We start from the raw sequence: 25,272 nt of genomic DNA, 5'->3' as shown, positions 1-25,272 counted from the left end.
GAAAATGAGGACAACACCCATGTCTTTACTTTCATATGTGTGCCTACACAGAGATGTACACACATATATCACACACACATACAGATATATAACACACGCATCTATACATAAAGGAAGAAAAAATAGGGGACTGGAGAGATAGTTCAGTGGTTAAGAGCACTGGCTGCTCTTTCAAAGAACCCAGCACTCACGTGGTGGATCACAACTGCCTGTAACTCTAGTTCCAGAGATCCACTGCCTCTGCCTCTCAAGTGCTGGGATTAAAGACATGAACCACCATGCCCAGCCATGTTTTTGTACTTTAATAGGATCTATATAGACTAGACTCTACTTGGGTTTTTTTGGGGGGGGGGGTGTTTTGGGGGTTTTTTTTTTTGTTTTTTGTTTTTTGTTTTTTGTTTTTTGAGACAGGGTTTCTCTGTGCAGCCCTTGCTCTCCTGGTACAGATCAGTCTACCCTGGAACTCAAGAGATACACATCCCTCAGCCTCTGGAGTACTGGAATTAAAGGCCTGCACCACCATGGCTAGCTTCTCTTTCCTTAAAAATATTATTTCTTCTTGCCTATAGGATTATTCTTCTCTCACTTGGTAAAGCCTCCTCTTCTTCAAGATCCTAGCTTTCTTAGGAAAGTTTTTTTTTTAATCTTAGTGGATAACTTTCTCTAGCATTTATACTCATAATAACATGTAAACTACAGCATCCTAGTTGTACTTTTAGTGAGTTGTAAGTTTATTTTGAGAGAGGGCACGCCAGGCATACATGTGGCAGTCAGAGGACAACTTGAGTCAGTTATCCACATTCACATGGGTTCCAGAAACCAATCTCAGGTCATCAGACTTGATGGTAATCATTCTTACCTGCCTTTAAGCCATCTCACCAGACCACAGTTATACTTGTATATTAATTTGTATAACATTTGTTTGCCTAATGTCTACTCTTTTACTCTTTAATTGGCCTTTAGCATAACTCCCTTTTTCTTTCTTTTTTTTTTTTTTTTTTTTGGTTTTGGTTTTGGTTTTTTGAGACAGAGTTTCTCTGTGTAGCCCCGGCTGTCCTGGAACTCACTCTGTAGACCAGGCTGGCCTCGAACTCTGAAATCTGCCTGCCTCTGCCTCCCGAGTGCTGGGATTAAAGGCGTGCGCCACCATGCCCGGCTTAGCATAACTCTTTTTTTTTTTTTCCATTTTTATTAGGTATTTAGCTCATTTACATTTCCAATGCTATATCAAAAGTCCCCCATACCCACCCCCCCCCTTAGCATAACTCTTAAGGTAAGATATTTTTCTCACTTCTACCCCAAGTGCCTAGCACAACACATGCTGGGGTAAAAACATGAATGAATGAAACCCTTTGCACTTTTCTCAAGTTCTCTAGATCAATCTTCTATCCCACTTGACTCAGAATCAGTTATCATCACTCCTTGTTCCCGTCTCATTGTGCCTTTGCTCTTTGTGGTTTGAGGATCAATTCCCAGCGCCTTGTGTATGCTAAGCAAGCTCTCCACCAGTGGACTAAGTCCTGAGCTCTTCACTTCATAAGGCTCCAAACACTAAAATTTTTCTTAAGACTATTCTGAACCATTTTTTTTTTCATTGCAAAACTTGTGACTATCCTACACTTGCTCATTCTGTGTCTTCATTTCCCAACTACTCAAGTACTAGAACACAATACTGCCCAAACATGGATGAAACTGCTCTACTTCTAAGGCCCAATGGTTTATTTTTTTCTTAATATTCAATCACTGCGATTCATCTCTACCCTCCAATTACTCCTTAAAATTCTCTGTCCTATAGGTTATCTGACAGTATTTTGGTTTCTTGTTTTCCTCTTTTTTACTGATTTTTTCCTTATTTAGGACTCATTTCGAGTTATATACAAGTATTTACCCTCCCAGTGTCCAAATGCCACCCCCTTTGATTTCTGAACACATCTTCCTCACTCACTGTCCTTTAATCTCTTTCTTCAGCATCATTTACAAGGCAATATCATATACATCAACAAGTCCTTAATGTACAGAAACAGAAGTAGCAAGAGGGAAAAAAAGTATTCTTTTCTTTAATCAAGACAACCCATCAACTGAGACTCTCTCAGATAACCCTGGGCTGTGTCAAGTTGACAGCTGAAGCTAAACCTATACGTCCTAAAGACTAAGAACTGCTTTCCCTATTTCTATGATTTCTCCCTATTTTTTGAGAGAAAATTATTTTTATAAATATACTCTAACACAAATTTTTTTAATTTTTACCACACCTATTTTTAATCGCTGTGGAACTCACCAGCACCAAAACAGAAACCCTCATGTTTCTTTTTCCTTTGATCTACAGACCTGTCCTATACATCCAGTAGATAACTGCTGTTCCAGTTAGATTTCTGTTGCTGTGACAATTCACTTGGACTAAAAGCAACTTGGGAAGGGGGGTTATTTCCTCTTAAGCTTCTAGGTCACAGTACAGCTTTTAAGAAAAGTTGGGGAAAACTGAAGCAGAGAGCACAGAGGTAGGCTACTCAGTAGCTTGGTCTCTTAGTGTCTGCTCGGCTAGCTCTCTTAGCCCAGAAGTCCTTGCCTGTGGGTAGCACCATCCACGTGGGCTGTGCCCTTCTACATCAACTGACAATCAAGAAAATGTAGCACTGACTTGCACACAGGCTAATTTGGTCAAGGCAATCCCTCAATTGAGACTCTCTCAGATAATCCTGGGCTGGGTCAAGTTGACAGCTGAAGCTATCCAGGAGAGTTGCTTTTGGAGACTTGAGAAAGAATATTGATTTGTCAAGAAAGAATAAATTAAAAGTTGTTAAGTTTAACTTGAGGTTTGGCATGTATCTCAGTTTTTAAGGTACTTACCTTATGCATGCAGCTTGGAGTTCAATCTCGAATGCTGCACAGCCAACATGGTGGCTGGTACATGCCAGTAATAACAGCACTCGGGAGATCAAAGTTCAAGGTCATCGTTAGCTGAATAGTGAGTTAAAATCTAACTTGGGTACATGGGACACTGTCTCAACAAAAAATACCTAATGACTAAATTTTTATTACATTTCCCAGGAGTCACAGAAAGGGTCACAACAAAGCAGGGAATGAGGAGATAGCTAGACAGCCTTCCTCACACAGCTAGATCGAAACAGCAGCGTATGCAAAGGGAACATTTTTTAAAGCTCTTAAAAAAAAGTGAATTTCACAAAGCTAGGTATGGTCACACCTGTAATCTTAGTACTTAAGGAGCTAAGACAGGAGGATTACAACGAATTTGAGTTCCAAGAGCGCTTAAGCTACAGGAGGGGGGGAAGGGGTCCTGGAGAGATGGCTCAGTGGTAGAGCTCTTACATAACAAGACTCTGGGTGTGATCTCCAGTGTCACAAGAAGTAAATTTAAATGCATATTTAAAAAGTAAGCCAAGGGACTGGAAAGATGGCTCAGATTTAATAATGCTTACTGTTCTTGCAAAGGACTGGAGCCACCACTAACTCCAGCTCCAGGGAATCTGACACGCTCTTCTGGTCTCCAAGGACAACTTGTATGCACTTGCACTGAGAAGCCAACACTTTCTTCAATGGTATAGTCACAGGTAGGGTATACAGGCTCCTGTAAACAACCCTAACGAAACAACTCATTGAGTAACAACCACAAATACATGAAAGTAGAAAGAAGGCTACGAGCTGGGCAGTGGTGGAGATATCACAGAGTACACTATTGTTATATGCACTAAGCAGAAGCATCGAGCTAATGCCTCCTAAACTTAGAGTCTTGCTTTGGCCAGGAGGGGTTGTGTATGTGTATAATCTAGAAGAAAGAATTGGAGATCGAACTTAATGATAGAGCACTTGCCTAGAAAGTATAAGGACCTGAGTTCAACTGAAAGGGTAACAAGACAAGCTTCTGAAAGACAGTACAGTTATTCCCCTACTACAGGAAAATGTACCTTGTTTTACTTACCCTAATTCATATTTAATCGCCCTAAGTGTGGTCTTTCGATTTATGAGAATACAATTTCATCTTTTTTAATGTTTATTTTAGTTGTTATTTATCATTGATATGTGTGTGTGTGTGTGTGTGTGTGTGTGTAGAACACACAGAAATAAGGGGATGGCTTTTGGGACTCAGTTCTCTCTCTCTACCACAGGTTTCAGGCAGGAATCAGGCATGGTCATCAGGCTTGAACAGCAAGCACTTTTACCGTCTGAGCCATTTTGAAGGGCCTAGCTTTTGTTCTGAGACAGGATCTTGCTATGTCATTTAGGCAGTCCTTGGTCTTCCTGCCTTTGTCTCGGCATATACTACCACACTCAGCTAGGGACACATTTTTAAAACCCAGGTAGAATCTATGGCCTCTTATCTAATATAAATTTGTATCATAAGCAAGCACTGAGATGGTGCTCAACAAATATTTACAAATGATTCACAGTCCAAGCTTTAAACAAACTCATAGCAAAGTCTGAAACACACAGCACAGATGAATAGGATTTAAGAGTTCAGCAAGTACCGGACTCTTTAGGTTTGGAAGACATCGGATACACATCTCCAGTACATCTGCCTAAAGAACCAAACACGTAGACAAGCCCCACTTTTAGAAACAAAGAAATTAAGCCAAAGTTGTGATACACGCCTACAAGCCCAATATTTGGAAACTGGAGGCAGGAAGATCAGGACTTTTGGACTAGCCTCAAGAACATGCGACTATCACAAAACAAGCAAATAAACCAACCTAAGAAGTCAGAGGATATACTGCTTACACAGTGTTTATGACACAAGTCATATTAGAGGAAGTTGGGCCTTTCCTCCTTCACTGGTACCTGGTGCCTGGAAAGGACGAGGCACTAGCAACTTCCTGGTGCCTTAGCTGAGTAAAAAGAACCCAGTAACAACTGTGTTTGCAAGAACAGGGATTACCAGAATCCCAATGTGATGAAAATACACACGAATTTAGACGATGTAGATAACGATAACATATAGGGAAAATAAGAGAAATGTTTTGTCAATCTATCCTTAGTCCTAGAAACATTAAAATCATTTCTACTACCCAGAGTGACTGGAAACCAAAAATGGATCTTCGGGCCTCCTTGAGTAGAATGGACACATACTGACTTTGAATGTCCTATAAATATGTGAGCTATCAAGTTAACATTTTATACATTTCCCATAGAAATCCTTTAGATTAACTAGATGACTAATTAGTGACAATAAATCATAAACTATTTAAGAGCAAGTTGCAACACAAATCAATTTTATGTGCATTTAAACAAAGACATTGCTTTGTTTTACTTTAAAAGTAGTAGTACCTATGCAATATGGAAAAAACTGTTCTGCAAGGATGACCTCAGGGCCTAGCGAAAACAAGCAGGAACTTTGTCAATGAGCTACAACCAAACCCAAATCTTTAAAAGCTTTTTATTTATCCATCTATTTTGTGTGTTTGAGACAAAGGTAACACGGATGCCCCATAGTGTACATGCTGCCCAGTTTTAAATCTTATATATATATATGTGTGTGTGTGTGTGTGTATGTGTGATGTGTGTATATATATATATAAACATATACATATGTATATGTGTGTATATTTTTCATTATTTATTTATTTATTTTACGTATATGAGTACACACTGTAGCTGTACAGACAGTTGTGAGCCTTCATCTGGCTGTTGGGAATTATATTTAGGACCTCTGCTCGCGCCGGTCAACCTCGCTCACTCCAATAAACCATGCTCGCTCAGTCCCTGCTCGCTCTGGCCCAACGATTTATTTATTATTATAGATAAGTGCACTGTAAACTGGGCGTGGTGGCGCACACCCTTAATCCCAGCACTTGGGAGGCAGAGGCAGGCGGATTTCTGAGTTCGAGGCCAACCTGGTCTACAAAGTGAGTTCCAGGACAGTCGGGGCTATACCCTGTCTCAAAAAAAACCAAAAAAATATAAAATAAAATAAAAAATTAAAGGACACTGTAGCTGTCTTCAGACACACCAGAAGAGGGGGTGAGATCTCATTACAGGTAGTTGTGCGCCACCATGTGATTGCTGGGATATGAACTCAGTACCTTCGTGAGAGTAGTCAGTGCTCTTAACCCTCTGAGCCATCTCACCAGCCTATATACATATACATATACATATATATACATACACACACACACATATATTTAAAGAAACAAGAGACTGAAGAGATGGCTCAGTGGTGCTTACTGCACAGGACTGGGGTTTAGTTCCCAGCACTTCATGGTAGCTCACAATGACCTGTAACTCCAGTTCCAGGGATCTGATGTGCTCATCTGGTCTCCTTGAGCTCCTGAACACATACGTGATGTAATAATCGCATGTAGGCACATATACATACACAGGCACTGGGCCTAGGGTTCAGTTCCCAACACATACACAAAGGCAATGAATTAACAAAATGACTTTTAGTGGTAATGGAGAAACCATAAAGATTTTTATTCTCCTTACACTTTTCTGCATCATCTCAAAATTTGATAACTACCAACATATTAGCATCTATTTCTTCCTTACTTCCAGGGACTGTTTGCTGGCTGCAGTGCTGGGGACTGAATCCAGGGTCTCCTTATAGTTTTACTCACAATGAATATATTACTTCTTAAATTTTCAAGACTCTTTTATAAAGGGTCTCATTGTGTAATGCAGGCTAGCCTTGAACTCACGGTGATCCTCCTGCCTCAGCCTCCAACATATTGGGATTATAGGCATGTGCCACTACTAATAACCAAAAACTATTTTCTTCTTTTTCTTTTTGAAGCAGGTTCTCATGTAGCTCAGGCTGGCCCTGAATTACTGATCCTCCTATACCCACCCCCAGATGCTAGGACTATAGATGTGTGCCACCACAGTCTCTGCCAAGTGAAAGGTGGTCATTTATGGACCAAATTGGGATCAGGATCCATTGCTCAGTTATTTAAATGCTGTTAATCAACAATGAAAATTACAAAGAAATATAAAAAGCCCAATTCTCAAAATGCTTATAACATAGAGGAAGTCAGTCATGAATACCAAGACAATGAAAGCCAGAAAGTCCTGATTTGGTTTCCTGTGGTTGCTCTTATATAGATCTGACAACAATGTAAACAAAATTGTGTTATCATTTTCAGTAAACTTGTACCAAAATATCTTAAAGAAATATAGAATCTGTTTGGTTTATTTTTAAGATAGAGTCTCTCTACAAAGCCTAGAGCCCTGGAACTCACTTTGTAGATCAGGCTGCCTTTGAACTCACAGAGATCTGCACAAATCTAAGAGAACTCTTTCTTGTTGCTTTGGAGTTTTTTGCTTTTTCAAGACAGGGCTTCTCTGTGTAACCCTGGCTGTTCTGGAACTCACTCTGTAGACCAGGCTGACCTCAAACTCAGAGATCTTCCTGCCCTCTGCCTCCCAAGTGCTGAAATTAAAGGCAAGGTATGCACCACCGCCTCCCAACTAAACTTCGATTATTAGGAAACTATTATGTTGCCTGGTGATGGCTGCCTTGTCTAATCTTCCTGGCTCTACTTCTCAAGTGGTGGAACTACAGAAATGAGCCACCACCAGATAAAATCCTATCATTTAAGCCACTTATCTCAGTTCTATCCTTTTACTGACAAAGTGATATACAAAAACTTTTAAATATTTACATCTATTATTATGACCCTTCCCCCTTAAATATACTCAGAACCAAACCTCCCATGTTCTTCAAATTGCTTCTATACTGTCTAGTAGTCTAACCAATCTTCTCTTCAATAATAACAATAATTCCCTCAATCTAGTTTTTCTTTTAAGATTTATTTATTTTTATTTCATGTGTATCAGTGTTTGCCTTCATGCATGTCTGTACATCACATGATAAGGCCAGGAAGGGCACTAGAGCCCCCGGAACTGGAGTTACAGACAGTTGTGAGCTGCCATGTAGGTGCTGGGAATTGAACCCAGGTCCTTTACAAGAGCACTTGATTCTCTTAACCACTGAGCCATCTCTCCAGCGCCTCAATCTAATTTTTCAATGTGACTCTTATAAGGGACTATTCCAATTCCAGACAAACCCAGTTTGATCTGACCGTTGTTGTCTCCTCTGTCCAGGTCACCTTAAGTGTAACAATAGAAGAACAAGGGTGGTGTATCTGACTCACTGCCAGATTAGTGCTGCTGTCCAGACATGTTATCTAAGGTTTAAAAGAGAAAAAGGTCACTGAAGACGGAGGAAGTTTTCGACAACAGAGGTAGACTTTAAAATGTGAAAGGGAGGATATATTTTAGATAAATAGAAAATGTAAGTCCCTTAGAGGGTACAAGGACAGAGCAAAGCAGATACAAGAAAGAACAAAGTTAGTGTTAAAGAGAAAAGTACTGCTAAATGTGTCATTGAGAAATAGATGAGATAGCCAGAGAGATGGCTCAGCCAGCCATAAAGGCTACGCTCACAACCAAAAATATAAGAAATAGATGAGAGAGATGAGAGAGAGATGAGAGAGAGATGAGAGAGAGAGAGAGAGAGAGAGAGAGAGACATGCAATTGACAGCAAATACTATAGTGCTTATCTTATAGAGGACCTAAGACCCAGGGTGTCTCACCCTCTAGTAACTCAAGCTCCAGGGTATCTGTCACTTTTGGACTCTGGGAGCACCTGTATTTGCAGGTGAACATACTCACACACAGACATGCACATATACACATAATTGAAAATAAATCTCTGTGGCTGGACAGTAGTGGTGCATGCCTTGCCTTTATCCCAGACAGGCAGACAGATCTCAATGAGTTAGAGACCAGCCTAGTCTATAGCGTGAATTCCAGAACAGAGAAAAAAATAAGCAAACAAACAAACAAATCCTAAATAAATAAGTAAATCCTTAGAGTATGTATGTATATATGTATGTATTGAAAAGGAGAACTAGATGGCTTAGTATGCAAAGGCAGTTGCTGCCAAGCATAACAACCAGACTTCCATCTCCAAACCCACAGGGTAAAAGGAAAGAGCTGACACCAGCTAGTTGTCATCTGACCTCTACGAAAGATATGAGCTTATACACTGCACACACTAAATAAACAATTTTAGGGACTGAGGAGATAGCTCATCAGTTAAGAGCACTGTCTACTCTTCCAAACGACCAGGGTTCGATTCCCAGTACCCACATAGGGATTTATAGCCATCTGTAACTCCAGTTCCAGGAAATCCAAGACCTCTGAGGGCATTAAGCACACAAGCAGTACACAAACATACAGGCAGGCAAAACATCCACACACATACAAACATAATAAAATTTTAGAAAAAGCATCTGAGTAAGCACACTAGAGTCAAGACACTGAGAGCCTTTAACCTGGAGGAAATAAGGCATGACTGCTGGGTTAGAGCATGGAAATAAACTCTAGATTTGAGGATTGGTAAATCAAAACCAATTTGGCCAGCACTTAGGAGTTAAAGGCAGGAGGACCAAGAGTTCAAGGGTATGTGAGACTACCTCAAATAGATAAATGGATGGATGGATAGAAGGATGGACAGAGAGACAGATGGATAGACAGATAAGGCAAAACAAAACAAAAAACACACAACTTACCAATTTATATATCAAGCTAACTACTGTTTGAACTTAACTTCATGAAAAAGGCTTCTCTCTCTCTTTCTCTCCCTCCCTCCCGCCCTCTCTCCCCCTCTTTCTTTCTCATTTATTTTTTGTGTAGCCTTGGCAGTCCTGAAACTTGCTATGTTGAGCAAGGTGGCCTCAAACTCAGAGATCTGATTGCCCAGGCCTTCTAAGTGTTGGCATTAAAGGCATGTGGCACTATACTAGGCTGAAAAGGTTTCTAATCCAACTGCACTCCAAGATGAATTGAAGTTGAGTTACTAAACAGTATCACTAAATAGTCTGCTTTCAGGCTAAGAATAGCATCCCTAATCCCAGCTAGGGGTGGTGGTGGCACACATTGTAATTCCAGCACTTACTTGTGGAGTTGTTTTGGTTTTGTTTGCTTGTTTTTGAGACAATGTCTCACTATGTACCAAGGACTGTCCTAACACTCATTAGGTAGACCAGGCTGTCCTGAAACTCAAGAGACTTGCCTGCTTCTTCCATTGCCTCTGTCTCTTCCTCTGCCTCCCAAATTCTGGAATTAAATGCGTGTACAATCAGGAATAGCAAATCTCAATCTTTAAGAGACTAAGGAAGGGCAATCACCACCAGTTCAAGGCCAGTCTGGGCTACATAGTAAGTTCTAGGCCATTATGGACTACAAAAGAGACATTATCTCAAACAAACAAATAAAAAAATCAGAACACCAACAAAACAAATTCCAGCTGTCAAAATATAATACAAGGAATGCCACTGTAGAAGATTTAGTTTTTGCCAGGTGTAATATCTTTTTTTTTTGGTTTTTCGAGACAGGGTTTCTCTGTGTAGCCCTGGCTATCCCGGAACTCACTCTGTAGACCAGGCTGGCCTCGAACTCAGAAATCTGCCTGCCTCTGCCTCCCAAGTGCTGGGATTAAAGGCGTGCACCACCATGCCCGGCTGCCAGGTGTAATATCTCACACAGGGAATGCACTCATTCAGATGGCCAAGGCCAGCCTAAGCCTCAAAGTGGGACCCCACCCCACCGCCCACCAAAAGAGCCAAGAGAAGCTAAGGGTATAAGATCAGTAGTTAAGTCATGCTTAACACGAAGGACACTGAGTCCAAACCCCAGCAAACAAAGGAGAAGCAAACCAGGCATGGAATCACAAACCTGGAATCCCAGAATTTGGGAGGTAGGACTGACTCTAGATTGAGGCTGGGGAGAGACAGACGGAGACAGCAACAGTTTAAATAGCAGAATATCCAGACAATGAAAGCTGACTGATATTAAAGCAAATAAAAACAGCAGCAGCTCCTTTTCTAGTTAAATCAGATAAATAACTTCTGATTTAAAAGAGCTCCTGCCTAAAGAGCCTTTCATAAGGTCTAGCTCTGTCTGGGGTGGCAGCAGAGAATTAATAAACTATCCAAGAGGCATTTCCAATCCCAACCTCTCTCAAATCCTGCTATTTGGCAGCAGGGATCTAAAGGAATAAATAGACTCCCAGCTGCTGAGGGGAAATGCTTCCCTAAAACCAAAGCAAAATTCTCATTAATGAAAAATCAACCACTAAAAAAAAAAAGAAAAACTGTAGCTCTCATAATCCCCGGAAGTAACCAAATCCTATTTGGGGTTAGTGCAGATTTAATGAGACAGTAGACTAGCACAACCCAAAGCAGTTCCATTTGCCAGCAGCTGGGGGAAACACTGCAATCAGAGGGATCACAAACAACAATGCTTCTAATCCGTACAGCCAAAAGAAACATGAACTCTTAGCTACCCTGTAAAAGTGACAGGAAAAGGCTCTGGGAAGGCTCTAGTGGATAAATACGCTCTCACAATCAAACCACTTTATCTCATTTTATTCAACAGATATATGGCTTGTAATTTGAATCTCCCAAGATCAAATTCAATCAGCAATCCAAACCCTACTTTTTCTGGCCAGTTAATCTCTCTAAAATCACAGTTCTTGCATTCATTCAAAATTTCTACGGAGCTTGGCACTCGGAATACTATTTTGTAAAAAATAAAAACACCAGCAACACAGTCTCTAGAGCTAAATTCAGGGCACTGTACCTCACATGACTTAAACTCCAAAGCTCTGGTTTTATAAAAAGCTTCCTGTAACCCCAGTCCTCGGGAGGTGAGGTGGTTAAATCACAACTTCCAAACCAGACTGAGCCATACAATGAACTCCAAACCAGCTTGGACTATATAACAAGACTGTTGTTTCCAAGAACCATCACACACAAACACATCCCTTCCTGGATGGACCAAGTGTCCTCAGAGAAAGAGCCAAAGCTAAAATAAAATAAACCATTTCTCCATGTTCCACTCCCAAAGGGGAGAAGCCAACACCACCTCCTTCTTCAAAGTGTCATGTGAAAATATAATCTATGCCTTGACACAAACTGAGGTTCAGGAAAGGAGCCGGGGACGAGACAGACAATAGTAAGATGCAAATCAAGAAATAAACTTGAAGGGATGTGACAGCTGTACCACTAACACGGTCAGAGTCATAAAAAGCTGCTACTCCGGGGCCAACTAGTTCCACAGCGCGGGGAGAAGAAGAAGCTGTCCGCTCTAGACAGGCGCCAACCATAGGAGGTCCCCTCAGGTGCCCACTGGCATCGGACCCTTTTCACTGTTTAATAGCATCTGGCAAGCCCGACAACAACGCTGTCTCACGGCTGCCAGAATGGACGGATAACAGTCCGCCGCGGAAGGGGGGTCACGAAGGAGCGGGGGAAACTCGTCGGACCTTTAGAAGTGACTACGAACGCATTCGCCACCCAGGGCAAGCGCGGGGAGCGAAGTTCGGGAGAAGCGCCGCCGGGACACTACCACAAGTGTCCGGGCAGGCGTGGGAGCCGCGGGTCCCGCCGGCCGCGCACTCACCACGCACACAGAGCAGCGACATGGCCGAGGCGCGGACCAGCCTCCGCCGCACCTCGGCGGCGCGGAGCCCGGCCGCTCCCTCTTTTCTCTCAGCAGGTGCCGCGCCACCCTCTGCTGTCCGCCTCGCGGGTCCGGCCGCTCCTCATGGTCCCCGGCGCCCGCCGCGTTCCCCGCTCCCTCGAAGCCGCCCGGGTTCTCACGGTCGGAGTGAGCAGAGGAAAGAGCTGAGGCTCCGCCGGCAAACTGGGGACTGGGCGCGGCCCCGAGGCGCCATAGCTGCGAAGCGTGAGCGACCAGAACTCCCTCCCCTCACTCCGGCTGGGATCCCTGCGAGAGACTGGGCGGAACCAATCCCCAAGGGCTACGCCTCCCGGCCAATCCGCTCGCGCCCAGTCTGCCGACCCCGCCCCCCCGGGAGCACGTAGACTTCGAGGTCCCCCTTCATTTTTCTAATAACCAAGATTGATAGCAGCTCCGCCCACTGAAAGGGCTTCAAAGCAAGGATGGGCGGGGCTGGCCCTCACCTGTGTGAGGCGAGAGTTGAAACCTTTTGCTCCTCCCACGTGCGTGGAGTTTCCACACAAAAACCAGATTCTCTTCATTGAAGACTTGGCAATTGATTTCCTTAATGAGACGAGGCTTTACAGCCGGAGAGAGATTTGCCATAGTAATTACACAAGGTTGCATTAGGGCTATGGCGGCAAAATTCCAGTTCTTCCAGACATAGAGGCTAGGGTATAAGGAATTCAAGGCCATCCTTGGCTACATGGTAAATCTAAGGCTAGCCTATGCTACACGAAGCTTTCTCTCTTTCTCTCTCTCTCTCTTTTTAAGTGTCTTTCCAAATGTTAGAACTACGAATCTGGAGAAGAGAAAAAAAACTGAACCTTAGGGAAGATTTGGAACACACTAGTCACGAGATCTCAAAGATAGTGGGCATTTTAGGGCTGCCAGTGGTTGGCATATTTAACTATTCATCGCAGTTTTTCTAGAGCAAGCAAGGAACTGAAAAGGAGTTGAACTTCTGAATTCTAGTACTGAATTTAGAAAGAACAAACAGAACTGTTATAAAATCAAGGATCCTCCTAGAGAATGCAGAGGCCGACCAGCAAGACTGGAAACTTTGCACCTGGCCAATAGTATAAAACAGTGGGAAACAATCTAATAAAATTGTGAGGTGCACACATTTTAGACCTAAGTAGATACAGCCAGTATGTTGTCTATTGGCATGAACTAAATAACCCCAGAGCTTAGTAGCTTAAAACAACACTGATTATCCGGAACTTTCTGCAGGTCAAGAATCCAGGCACAACTGAGCCGAGTCCTCCAGTTGAGGGTTTTTCAGAAACTCTCAAGTGCCTGCATGACTGGAGTATCTCAGTTCCAACCTCCCTTCTGTGATTGTTGGCGGAACCCAATTCCTCCAGGGCTTGGAATCATAGCCTCAGTTCTTGATTAACTATGGGCCAGCCTCAGTTCCTTGTCACGTAGGCTTGGCCAACAAAGCTGCTTGCACACAGTCTGAGGCCAAGCAAAACATCAGATGCCTGTAATCTCAGCACTTGGGAGGCGGAGGCAGCAGGACTAGCCATTCAAAACTATCCTTGTATCCTTGACTACATAGTGAGTTCAGTGGAGCCCTGAACTACATCAGACCCTGTCTTTAAAAAAAAGAAAAGAAAAAGAAAAAGAAAAAGAAAAGAAAAGAAAAGAAAAAAGAGAAAAGAGTAAGGAGCTGGAGAGATGGCTGAGCAGCTAAACTCATTTGCTGCTCTTGCAGAGGGCCCAGCTGTGGGTCTCAGCACCCACATGGGAGCTCATAACTGTCTGCAACTCCAATTACAGAGGAACTCATCTTTTTTTTTTTTTTAAAGATTTATTTATTTATTATATGTAAGTACACTGTAGCTATCCTCAGATTCTCCAGAAGAGGGCATCAGATTTCGTTACGGACGGTTGTGAGCCACCATGTGGTTGCTGGGATTTGAACTCGGGACCTTCGGAAGAGCAGTCGGAGCTCTTAACCACTGAGCCATCTCGCCAGCCCTGATCTCATCTTTTTTTACTTTTTTTTTTTTTGCCTTCACCTGTGTCAGTCATACACATAGTACAAACAAACACGAAGGCAAACATTCATACACATGAAATAAAAATAATCTTTTGGGGAAGGGAGGGTTGAGGTTTGAAACAGGGTTTTACTATGTAGCCCTGGCTGTCCTGGAACTCACTCTGCCAACCAGGCTGGCCTTAGCCTCCTGAGTGCTGGGATTAAAGATGTGCACCACCATTGCCCTAAGAAATAAAAGTAATCTTTAAAAAAAGAAAAAAGGAAGCCAAAGCATGAAGCTGAGAAAGCCAGGCAGTTTCCTGAAAAGAATAGAAATCATCATCTCTGCCATCCTGATTATAAGAGTGACATCACCTCATTTTTCAAAGATTTATTTCACTGGGCCGTGGTGGTGCACGCCTTTAATCCCAGCACTTGGGAGGCAGAGGCAGGCGGGTTTCTGAGTTCGAGGCCAGCCTGGTCTACAAAGTGAGTTCCAGGACAGCCAGGGCTACACAGAGAAACCCTGTCTCGAAAAACCAAAAAAAGAAAAAAAGATTTATTTCATTTCTAGCTATGTATGTGTCAGTATAAACTCTTTAACTGCCAAGTCTTCCATTCCTCCAACCCCCCACCCCACCCTTCTTTTTTTAACATTTATCAAAAGTGAGTCATAGGACTTACAAGATGGCTCAATGGTAAAGGGGCTTGCTGCCAATAGTAATGATCAGTTTGATCCCTAGGGCCCACAAGGTAGAATGAGAGAACTCTCTCCCACTGACCTCCACTTACATGCACGCATGCGTGCAGCCACATAACTAATAATAAAATGTTGCCAGGTGGTGCTGGGCACACACCTTTAACCCCAGCACTTGGGATACAGAGGTAAATGGATCTCTGTGAGTCTGAGACCAGCCTGGTCTACAGAGTGAGTTCCAGGTCAGCCAGGTCTATACAGAGAGCCTTGCCTCAAAAAAAAAAAAAAAAAAAAAAAAAAAGTTGGGCTGCCAAGATGGCTCAGCGGTTAAGTGCACTGACTGTTCTTCTGAAGGTCCTGAGTTCAAATCCCATCAACCACATGATGACTCACAACCACCCATAATGAGATCTGAAGCCCTCATTGGAAGGGCTTGTTTAGCTATCTGCTGGGCATTGTGGGTAGTATATGCCAGTGATCCAATATTCAGAAGACCAAAACAAGAGGATCAAAACTTGATGGCAGCCCTTGAACTGTAGGTATATCAAGGGGGAGGGAGGGAAAGGGGAAGGAAAGGGGGAAGGAGGGAGAAAGGGAGGAGAAAAAGGAGATATTGAGATTGCATGCCCTACACTCACCTGAGCTGATTTATTATTATTTCCCTTGGCCACAACTGAGAACATAACATCACTCTGGGAGAAAGGACTAACAGGAACTGTTGGGTTGGGAAAGGAACAAGAGGTGGCCTGGGTGATCAGAAGATGACAGGAAACAGTAGCGTGCAGCCCAACACCTTGCACCAGCACCCAAGTCCAGGCCACCTCGTCTCTGCTCCTCAGTCTCCATTTACACAAGCTAGCTTACTTGGACTTGCTGCGCCTTTCTTCCTTTATGCTTTCTTGAGCTGTTTCTACATGGAAGATGGCTCTAGAGCTAGGCTCTAAACTTTTTGTCTACAGGGAAGCCCTTTCTTAAGTTTCCCTCAACTAGCTGCAGGAGGCCAAAACCCATTGTGATATTCCTACCAGAGAAAGACACTTAGAAGCATTTGTCATAGTCTGCCTGGGCCTGCTTGGACCTCAACCTGTTAAAAACCTTATGTAATCAATCACTAGGCTGGGATACTACACCTGGATGAAAACTGTATCTGAAGTTCTTCCAGTACCCTTTTTTTTTTTTGGCAGCTGTTGTGTCCCTTGGCTTTTGACAGAGAGCAGTAGCACAGTGGCCATAAACAGGATGGAATGACCGATGACACCAGTATTGTAGCTCCTGGTGTAGGCCCGAGGTACCAGGACGCTTAGCCTTACAATGACAGATGTTACCACTCCATTGCAGGCCACTGGTATAAGGGACCCTTAACAAAATTGTTACAGCACTTATGTGGTCCTGGGTGTCAGAATGACCCAGCTTATGCTAGCATAGTAGCTTCCAGGCCTAGGGCACTGGGGCATCCCTGGTACCTAATAACAGCTCTCGTGGTATAGCTCCCAGGTCTAGGGTCCAGAGATTTGCCTATTCTTGACAGCACTCAATGGTACTGGCTCCCAAGCTTGGGTGTCTAAGGCCCTGTCTCTGGAAGTTGCTGTTTCTGCCACTGTCATTGCTGTTGTATTGATTGCTGCCACTTGAGTGACCATGGCTTCACCACTGTCACTGCTCTGGTGGATTTGCCTCTGCCACTTGAAAGACTGCGCAGTTCCTCAGCTCTGGAGCCAACCTTATGGCACCACTGTTTCTATGGATGTCAAAACTGGCTGCTCTGCAATCATCTCTGCCCCTCCGCTGCAGCAGCCTGTGTGTGTGTGTGTGTGTGTGTGTGTGTGTGTGTGTGTGTGTGTGTATGTGTCTGTGTGCATGTGTGTCTCTGTGTGTGCATGCATGTTTGGGTATGTGTATGTACCTGTGTGTGTGCATGTGTGTGCATGTTTATGTGTATGTGTATGACTGTGTGTGTCTGTGTGCACACACATGCATGTGTGCATGAGCATGTGTGTATGTGGGGGCAGGGGGTTGGGGTACATGCCTATGTCTCTGTATATGTGTATGTGTGTGCATGTTTCTGTGTGTGCATGTGTGAGTTTGTGTGTGCGAACATAAGAGCATGCCTCTGTGTGTGTGTGTGTGTGTGTGTGTATGTGTAGCCCTAACTGGCCTGGAACTCACTATGTAGACCAGGCTAGTCTGGAACACTAAGAGATGAACTTGCCTCTGCTTCCCAGTCCTTGAGAATTAAGGCATACAACCCCATGCTCAGCCTGATTTCTCAGCTTCTTCCTTCATATTACCTGCTCCTGAACTTAGGGAACAGGAAGGCAGAAGGAAAGAAAACATCTGAATGTCTTATGTTACAATATCGAGAAGAAGGCACCAGAAGGTGACACCCACTGGCTTTCTTCCATATCCAGCCAATAAATAAAAACAAAGCCGGGGGCTGGAGAGATGGCTCTGCGGTTAAGAGCACTGACTGCTCTTCCAGAGGTCCTGAGTTCAATTCCCAGCAACCACATGGTGGCTCACAACCATCTGTAATGGGATTTGATGCCCTCTTCTGGTGTGTCTGAAGAAAGCAACAGTGTACTCACAAACAATAAATAAATAAATATTTTTTTAAAAAGGGGGGGGGGGCTGGTGAGATGGCTCAGTGTGTAAGAGCACCCGACTGCTCTTCCGAAGGTCCGGAGTTCAAATCCCAGCAACCACATGGTGGCTCACAACCATCTGTAACAAGATCTGATACCCTCTTCTGGAGTGTCTGAAGACAGCTACAGTGAACTTACATATAATAAATAAATAAATCTTTAAAAAAAAAAAACAAACAAAGCCAAGGGTTTGTGAAATGGCTCAGCCCTTGAACCTGCTTGCTGACAAGCTTGATGACCTGAGTATAGGCCCTAGAATCCACACAGGTGGAGAGTGGTTGGAGAGAATCAGCACACAGAAACACACACACACACACACACACACACACACACATTTGCCTAAGTGGAAACTGTTGTAGGATCCCTACAATTTATAATAACAAAAAGTCTGTTGCAAACTGTTTGAAGAAGTCATGACTGGGGCTACACCACAGGAGCCAGAGTAAGTAGCCACAAGTCTTTCGTAGGTGTCTATGGAATGAATGAGATGGTAGGGGCTAGCATAGGGTAGTCCGTTAGGGACAGAGATCAAAGAGTCACTAGGCCTTGTGGGTCAGCCAGACAAACTGAAAAATGGTGAGTTTCTGGTTCAGTAAGGAACCCCATCTCAAGGGAACAAAAAATGACAGAGCAGGACACCTGATGTCTTAGGTATGGCTTTGTTTTATATCACAGTTCCAAGTTACAGTCCGTCATGGCAGGGAGGCCACATTGCAGAGGCTTGAGGGAACTGTTTAGTCCATAACCTAGAACAGAAAGCAAAAAAAGGCATGTGTGGGAGAATGCAGCTCACTTTTTCCACTCCTCTATAGCCCAGGATCCCGAGCCCAAGGAATAGTGTCACCTACATTCAAGATGGGCCTTCCCATGATGTAATTAAGAAAACCCCAAAGTCGATGAGATGGCTCAGGGAGTAAAACGGCTTGCTGCCACTCCTGATGGCCTGAGTTCAAACCTAAGAACCAGTTAAGAGAAGAGGGCTAAGGCCCACAAGTTGTCTTTCTGTAATAATAGAATCTACCTCTAGGGGGAGATGTGCTTTTGTCTCCTTGAAGGGTTACTCCAGCGGAGCAGAAGGAAGACCTGGCTAGAAGCCACCCCTTGGACTGCAGATTCACCTTTAGAGGATATGCCCACCTTCCCAGCACTCCCTCCCCTGTTGAAGACCCTAAGAGCCATCGTGAGGTTCTTCTGGCTCTGCCTGACCTAGAAAAGTGTACTCATTTCTTTTTCTTCTTCTCTGTCTTTTTCTCTCAGATACTGGCCAGCATCTAAGTATATTTTTAAACTCCCTAACTTGTCTCCGTGCTTTCTTACGCGTTTGCTAAAGCTCTTGTCCAGGCGGGACTGCCTGCCACCCAGTGGTTTACCTCCTTGCTCATCTTCTCCGCCCTCCTCTGCCGGACATGCTATAATCTTTACAGTTTGCCTACTGTTAGGTATCAGCCCAGGACTGAGGTACCTATTTAACATATCAAAGTGAACCTGGATGCCAGGTTCTCCCTGCGTCCCTCGGTCCCTACCTATTACAGGGCCCTCTTAGCTGGCACACCCTGCCCCCTTACCTTAAGCTCTCCAGGCCAGGGGCTGCGCTGTTCTTCCCCATATTATCCAGCCACTTTGGGCCTCATGACCCCTGGGGACTCCCCGAGATGTCCCTGTCTCTGAGTGTGCTCTCCCACATACCTACAATAAACCTCCACCCTATGTAAGAGCAGTCACATCTTTTTCCTTTTTATTCCTTTCTTTTCATTCACATACCCCTGAGATTTTCTTCTTAAACTCTAATAAATTGGACTTGAGCTTCTGTTTGAGTCCATTTTTAATTATTTTATTACTGAAACAACCCCAAGAGAGGACCCCGGTTTTCTGATATTGTGAAATAGCTATGCTGGCATCCCCACCCCCAAGATCTTCAGTAACACTTCTTTCCTGCATTTTAATTGGCAGAGAAAATGACTCTGTTCCTGTACCCCTAGACAGCATCATTGTGCTCTCACCTCCATATAAGCACTGGGATTATAGATGTTCACCCCTATACTTGGCTACACTCTAATCTTTTAACCATTATCCTTTTCTTTAATCTATATATATTATATATCATATATATATAATATAATTTTGTGTGTGTGTGTGTGTGTGTGTGTGTGTATTTCAGTATCCACAGAGCCAGAAGAGGGTATTGGATGACATGGAACTGAAGTTACATTTTTGAGCTGCCATGTAGGTGCTGACAATTGAACCCAGGTCAATGTTTGAAAGAACAACCAGTGCTCTGAAGGGATGAGCCAGCTCTCCAACTACCATCTGTCCTTTTCATAGAATGTTCTCTGTAATGTCTCCCCCTCTCAAGTTCATAGGAATTGGTGTATCTAAAAACAAACAAACAAAACACAAACACAACACACACAGAGAGATTCTGTCCTAGGAGGTTAGCATGCAGACCAGTTTCAAGGAGAGGGGCTGGGAACACCCTACTGCCTTTTCAAGACACAAGTTTGGTTTACACCACACATGCTCACAGTTCCAGCTTCAGCTCCAGCTCCAACTCCAACTCCAACTCCAACTCCAACTCCAGCTCCAGCTCCAGCTCTAGGGGATCTGCCATTCTCTTCTAGACTCCGCAGGCACCTAGGTTCACATGCACAGACCTACACACAGACCTACACATATATACATAATTTAAATTAAAAAAATGTTAAGGAGAAAGAAACGGCTCTGAAGAGAAAGGCCCCATTCAGCCAGATTTCCCACCTATTGTTTCTTTGTTTGATGGGTGTGTGTGTGTGTGTGTGTGTGTGTGTGTGTGTGTGTGTGTGTGTGTGTATGTGTATCCCATAAAAGCCATTTGCACTTCTGGGCCCTTGAAGATAGAAATTTGCACTGGAAATGTCTCCTCCATTTTCTCCTGGGCTAATCTTAATTAGACCGGTGTCCTTCTCACCCATTTTTTTTGTGGTTGATGTTAGGAGACAATCTTGCTACTTATCTCTGACTGGCCAAGTACTACATACTACAGTACATACTCCAGGCTGCTTCCAACTTGTAGCAAGTCTCCTGTTTCAGCTTCCCAGGTACTGGGATTACAAGTATGTGTCCCTATAGCCTGCTCCTTTCACCGGTATCTGACTTCTGGGTTTCCAGCAGAACAGAGCAGACTTGATTCCAGTAACAATTTGATGCCATTGCAATTGAGAACTTAAGTTCATTGAACACACCATTAAAGAGATTGCGGTTCTAGCATAGTGGTAGAGCATGTAGCTAATATGAGCAAGGCCTTGGGTTCCATCCACACCCAGAAGAGAAGAGAAAGACTTAACTAAAGCTAGATTCTAACATAGCACTTTAGTGCCTGAGATAAGAGGAATCTAGAGTTCAAAGCCAGCCTGCACCAGAGTTTGTTTGTTGTAGCCTTGGCTGTCCTAGAAGTAGCTCTGTAGACCAGGCTGGCCTCAAACTCACAAAGATCTGCCTCAAACAGGGAAATTGAATTAAATCCTCAAGGAGGTACAACCACATGTATGCTAAAATAGATGAAAAAAATCAGCAGAAAATGCAGAAAGAAGGAGGGGGAGACCAAAATGTCTGGAGTCTATAGGGAGGAAATTCCGGGGGAGGAGAAGCCTGGGAAGCTCAGGGCAGAGGGCGCGGTACGCCAGCCATGCCCTGGAACAAGTAGGACTGAGAGATGCTGGGAGAACAGGAAACCAGGTCTACTTGGTACATAAAATATTCTCCTCAGCCGTTTGTCCTGGGTCTGAATCCCAGCACCTACCTCTGCCTCCTGGGATTAAAGGGATGCACCAGCAGCGCCTGACAGACAGTGAGGGCTTTTAAGAATACTTTTCCAGTTTTCCTGCGTAACAGGTACCTGAAGCTTTTATATTGCCATATCAGTTCCCTCTGCTTAAGCATGTTAGAGGCCATATTAGTTTCCTGTTACTGCTGTGACAAATCATCAAGGTGCCTGTGAGATAGCCCATCAGGTAAAAGTGGCTGCCACCTCCCCTGATGACCTGAAGCCAATCCTTGTGACCCACATGGTTGAAGGAGAGAAACAAATTCTACAGTTTGTCTTCTGCCATCTCCTGAAGAGTTATGGCATATGTGCCCACACACATAAACATACACACACACACACACACACACACACACACACACACACACACACACCAAATAAAATAAATGTAATATTTCAAAAAAATAGTCAAGGGCTGGAGAGATGGCTCAGCGGTTAAAAGCACTGACTGCTCTTCTGAAGGTCCTGAGTTCAATACCCAGCAACCACATGGTGGCTCACAACCATCTGTAATGGGATCTGATGCCCTCTTCTGGTGTGTCTGAAGACAGCTACAGTGTGCTCATATAAATAATAAAAAAAAAAGAAGTCTTTAAAAAAATAAAAATAAAAATCAAGAACCTCATGCCTAAAACACACACGCATTTGTCATTTCATACTTATTTTCAGTCAGTATGGGAAGTGGGTCTTTCAGGGAAAAATTAACATGTTGGCAGAGCCATGGCGCATGCCCGGCATTTGTGTAAGAGCTAAGGATGTAAATTCTGGTCCCCATGTTTAACAGCAAGCACTTTACAAAGCACTGAGCCGCTGCCCAGCTGCTGACTTTTTCCCCTTTGGGATGGGGCCTCCTGTAACCCCGGTTTGTCTCAGCAGGTTTAAGTAGCAGGGGCTGGCCTTAACCTCTTCTATCCCCCTGCCTCCACCTCCATAGGACAGGGGTTACAGGTTTCTAGAGCTTTCTGCTCCAACAGACTGAAGGAGAATCTTAGATTCCAGGTGCGGTGGTCACACATGTGATTCCTGTTCTCAGGAGTCTGAGATTGAGATTCTGTTGGGATTCAAAGGTCACCAACAGTCAAGCTGTCACAGCCAAGGGAGCCTAAGGAGACTTCAGATAATGTACAGTCCTGGAAGGAATCCTGACACAGGAAAGAAAGAAACTAAGAAACTGTATGAAACATTAATATTAATCAGTGATATTGTATCAACATTGTGCCTTTGATCATAACAAATCATGATCCATATGCTGTATGATATTAATAATAAGAGGAACCCGGTAATAATTAGACCACTTGCCTGGGATGTACAGTGCCCTCGGTCTAATCCCCACCACTGAAATAATAATAATAATAATAATAATAATAGAAACAGGGTTTGCGGTATGTGTGGAAACTATCCTACTTTTACAAGATTTCTGTAAATCTAAAAAAAGAAAAAAAAAGTTGTTAGGGCTGGTGAAATGGCTCACTGGGTAAAGGGCCTTTGCTTCCAAACCTGACAGCTGAGTTTGGTCCCTAGACCCCACAAAGTGGAAGGAGAGGACTGACTCCAACTAATCTATCCTCTGATATTTACACATGTTCTGTGGTATGAGCACGTGTGCACACACACACACACACACACACTAAGTCTCTTTATGTAGCCCTGGCTGTCCTGCTATGTAATCACACTGGCCTCAGAATCAGAGTGATCTGCCTGTCCTTCTCCCAAATGCTGGGACTAAAGGCTTATGTCACCATGCCCAACTTTGGCACAGTCAAAAATCATAGGTCTGAAGTCAATCTGGGATTCATAGGGAGATCCTATCTACAAACAAAATGCAATTTATCTAAATCTATAGTTAGTAAAAACCTAAAATTCAGAGGGTAGCTTTTTTTTCACTGCATAAAACCTTTCCAACTTTAATTGTATAGGTATTTATATAATTATCTAAGTATATCTTTTAAGATTTATTTTAACTATGCAGATGCACCTGCAGGTGCTGGGAAAAGCCAAAACCAGGGATGGAGAGATGGCTCAGAGGTTAAGAGCACTGGCTGTCCTTCTAGAGGTCCTGAGTCAATTCCTAGCAACCACATGGTGGCTTACAACCATCTGTAATGAGATTTAATGCCCTCTTCTGATGTGTAGGCATGCAGGCAGAACATTGTATACATGGTAAATAAATAAATCTCCAAAAGGAAGGAAGGAAGGAAGGAAGGAAGGAAGGAAGGAAGGAAGGAAGGAAGGAAGGAAGGAAAGAGAGCTAAACCCACCATTAAGTCTCCCGAAGCTGGAGTTACAGGCAGTTGTGAGCTCTAGTCTCTGCAAAGCAGCAAATGCTCTTGACTGCAGAGCCATCTCTCCACACCTCATAAGTAGATTTCTTAAAGGTGGAGAGCTCTTTTTTCTTTCTTTTTCCTTTGTTTATTGCTATGTAGCATACCTTTGGTGTTGAACTGATCAGTTTCTGTTAATCAGAAACCACCCATCCCAGCTGAGACAAAAGGCTCTCTGTGACACACACACACACACACACACACACACACACACACACACACACACACACACACACACAGACAGAGTTAGCTAAAGTTACAGATCCTAAAGAACCGGAGCCTCCATGAACTTCTTTGTCAGAACCAACCTCATCAAAGTAACAGGAAGGCCCCGACTGGGTCTTTGGATTCCCTCATTTAGCTCTGCAAGAGTACTGTGCTGCCATCTACTGGTATGTGGAGGACATCTTTCTGCCCCTCCGTATTTCCTGTAGAGGACTCAAGACCTAATTAAACTGAAAAGTATTGACTTCACAGACTTTCTTCAGTGCCTTTAAAAGGCAAAATACTTTTCTTCATCAATGTAAGGCGCTATAGTCCATGTCGATACTTTTACATTTCAAGGAACAGCATCGTTTATTTTCATTTGTGTGTGTGTGTGTTTTTCTATTTGTTTGGAGCTCTTTGTTTATTCTTGGCAGTCTTCTTTCTGCTAGAAAAATCTATTGCAATTTTTTTCTCACTCTGCGTCTTGCCTCCCACTTTCGAAACAAGGTCACACATTTCCCCGAGCCACCTTAACAGAAATAGATACTTCTGCCCATTCCTGAATCCAGACGCAACCACATAATTTAACAAACCTGAAACCCCACTGTTCAAACTCTCCCACTTTTTACAGACCCCCGAGATTCCTTTACTCTAGGTTGCAAACCTCACTGATTTCCTTTAGGACAAATACACATTACTATTGAGTAGTCCTTACAGAGGCTCGAGTTCCTTAAGTAAGTAGCTTGCTCACACCAGCAAGACAATCTCAGGAACCTCCGCACTTTGAAGGGAGAGGAAGAAGAGCGAGTTAGAGGCCAGTTTACAGTAGAAAGGGACCCTTTAGAGGAAAAGAGAAGAGAAGAAAGGGAAAGGGCAAAGAGAGAGAGACAGAGACAGAGAGAGTGAGAGAGAAGAGGCAGAGGCAGACAGAGGAGGCAGAGGCAGAGGAGGCAGAGGCAGAGGCAGAGGCAGAGGCAGAGGCAGAGGCAGAGGCAGAGGCAGAGGCAGAGGCAGAGGCAGAGGCAGAGGCAGAGGCAGAGGCAGAGGCAGAGGCAGAGGCAGAGGCAGAGGCAGAGGCAGAGGCAGAGGCAGAGGCAGAGGCAGAGGCAGAGGCAGAGGCAGAGGCAGAGGCAGAGGC

General features: G+C 43.7%; 1 protein-coding gene across 10 annotated transcripts in view; it reads right to left on the bottom strand.

The window, feature by feature from the left end:
• Nucleotides 1-25,272, bottom strand: part of Unc13b (unc-13 homolog B) — a 218,681-nt gene that overhangs the window by 193,167 nt on the left and 242 nt on the right. For 4 of the 10 annotated variants that reach the window (XM_006537791.4, XM_017320116.2, XM_006537794.4 and 1 more), the window contains exon 1: nucleotides 12,422-12,891. The exons of 1 other annotated variant lie outside the window; for it this stretch is intronic. In XM_006537791.4, coding sequence (XP_006537854.1) covers nucleotides 12,422-12,443 — 22 coding nt within the window. In that variant the 5' untranslated portion in view covers nucleotides 12,444-12,891. Of the gene's footprint in view, nucleotides 1-12,421; nucleotides 12,892-25,272 lie in introns of those variants that run through there. 5 more of the 10 variants (NM_021468.3, NM_001081413.2, NM_001384106.1 and 2 more) reach the window with 2 other exon arrangements.

This window comes from Mus musculus, chromosome 4 (assembly GCF_000001635.26).
Source record: "Mus musculus strain C57BL/6J chromosome 4, GRCm38.p6 C57BL/6J".
NCBI lineage: Eukaryota > Metazoa > Chordata > Mammalia > Rodentia > Muridae > Mus > Mus musculus.
This window is presented reverse-complemented; position numbering and strand designations above follow the sequence as displayed.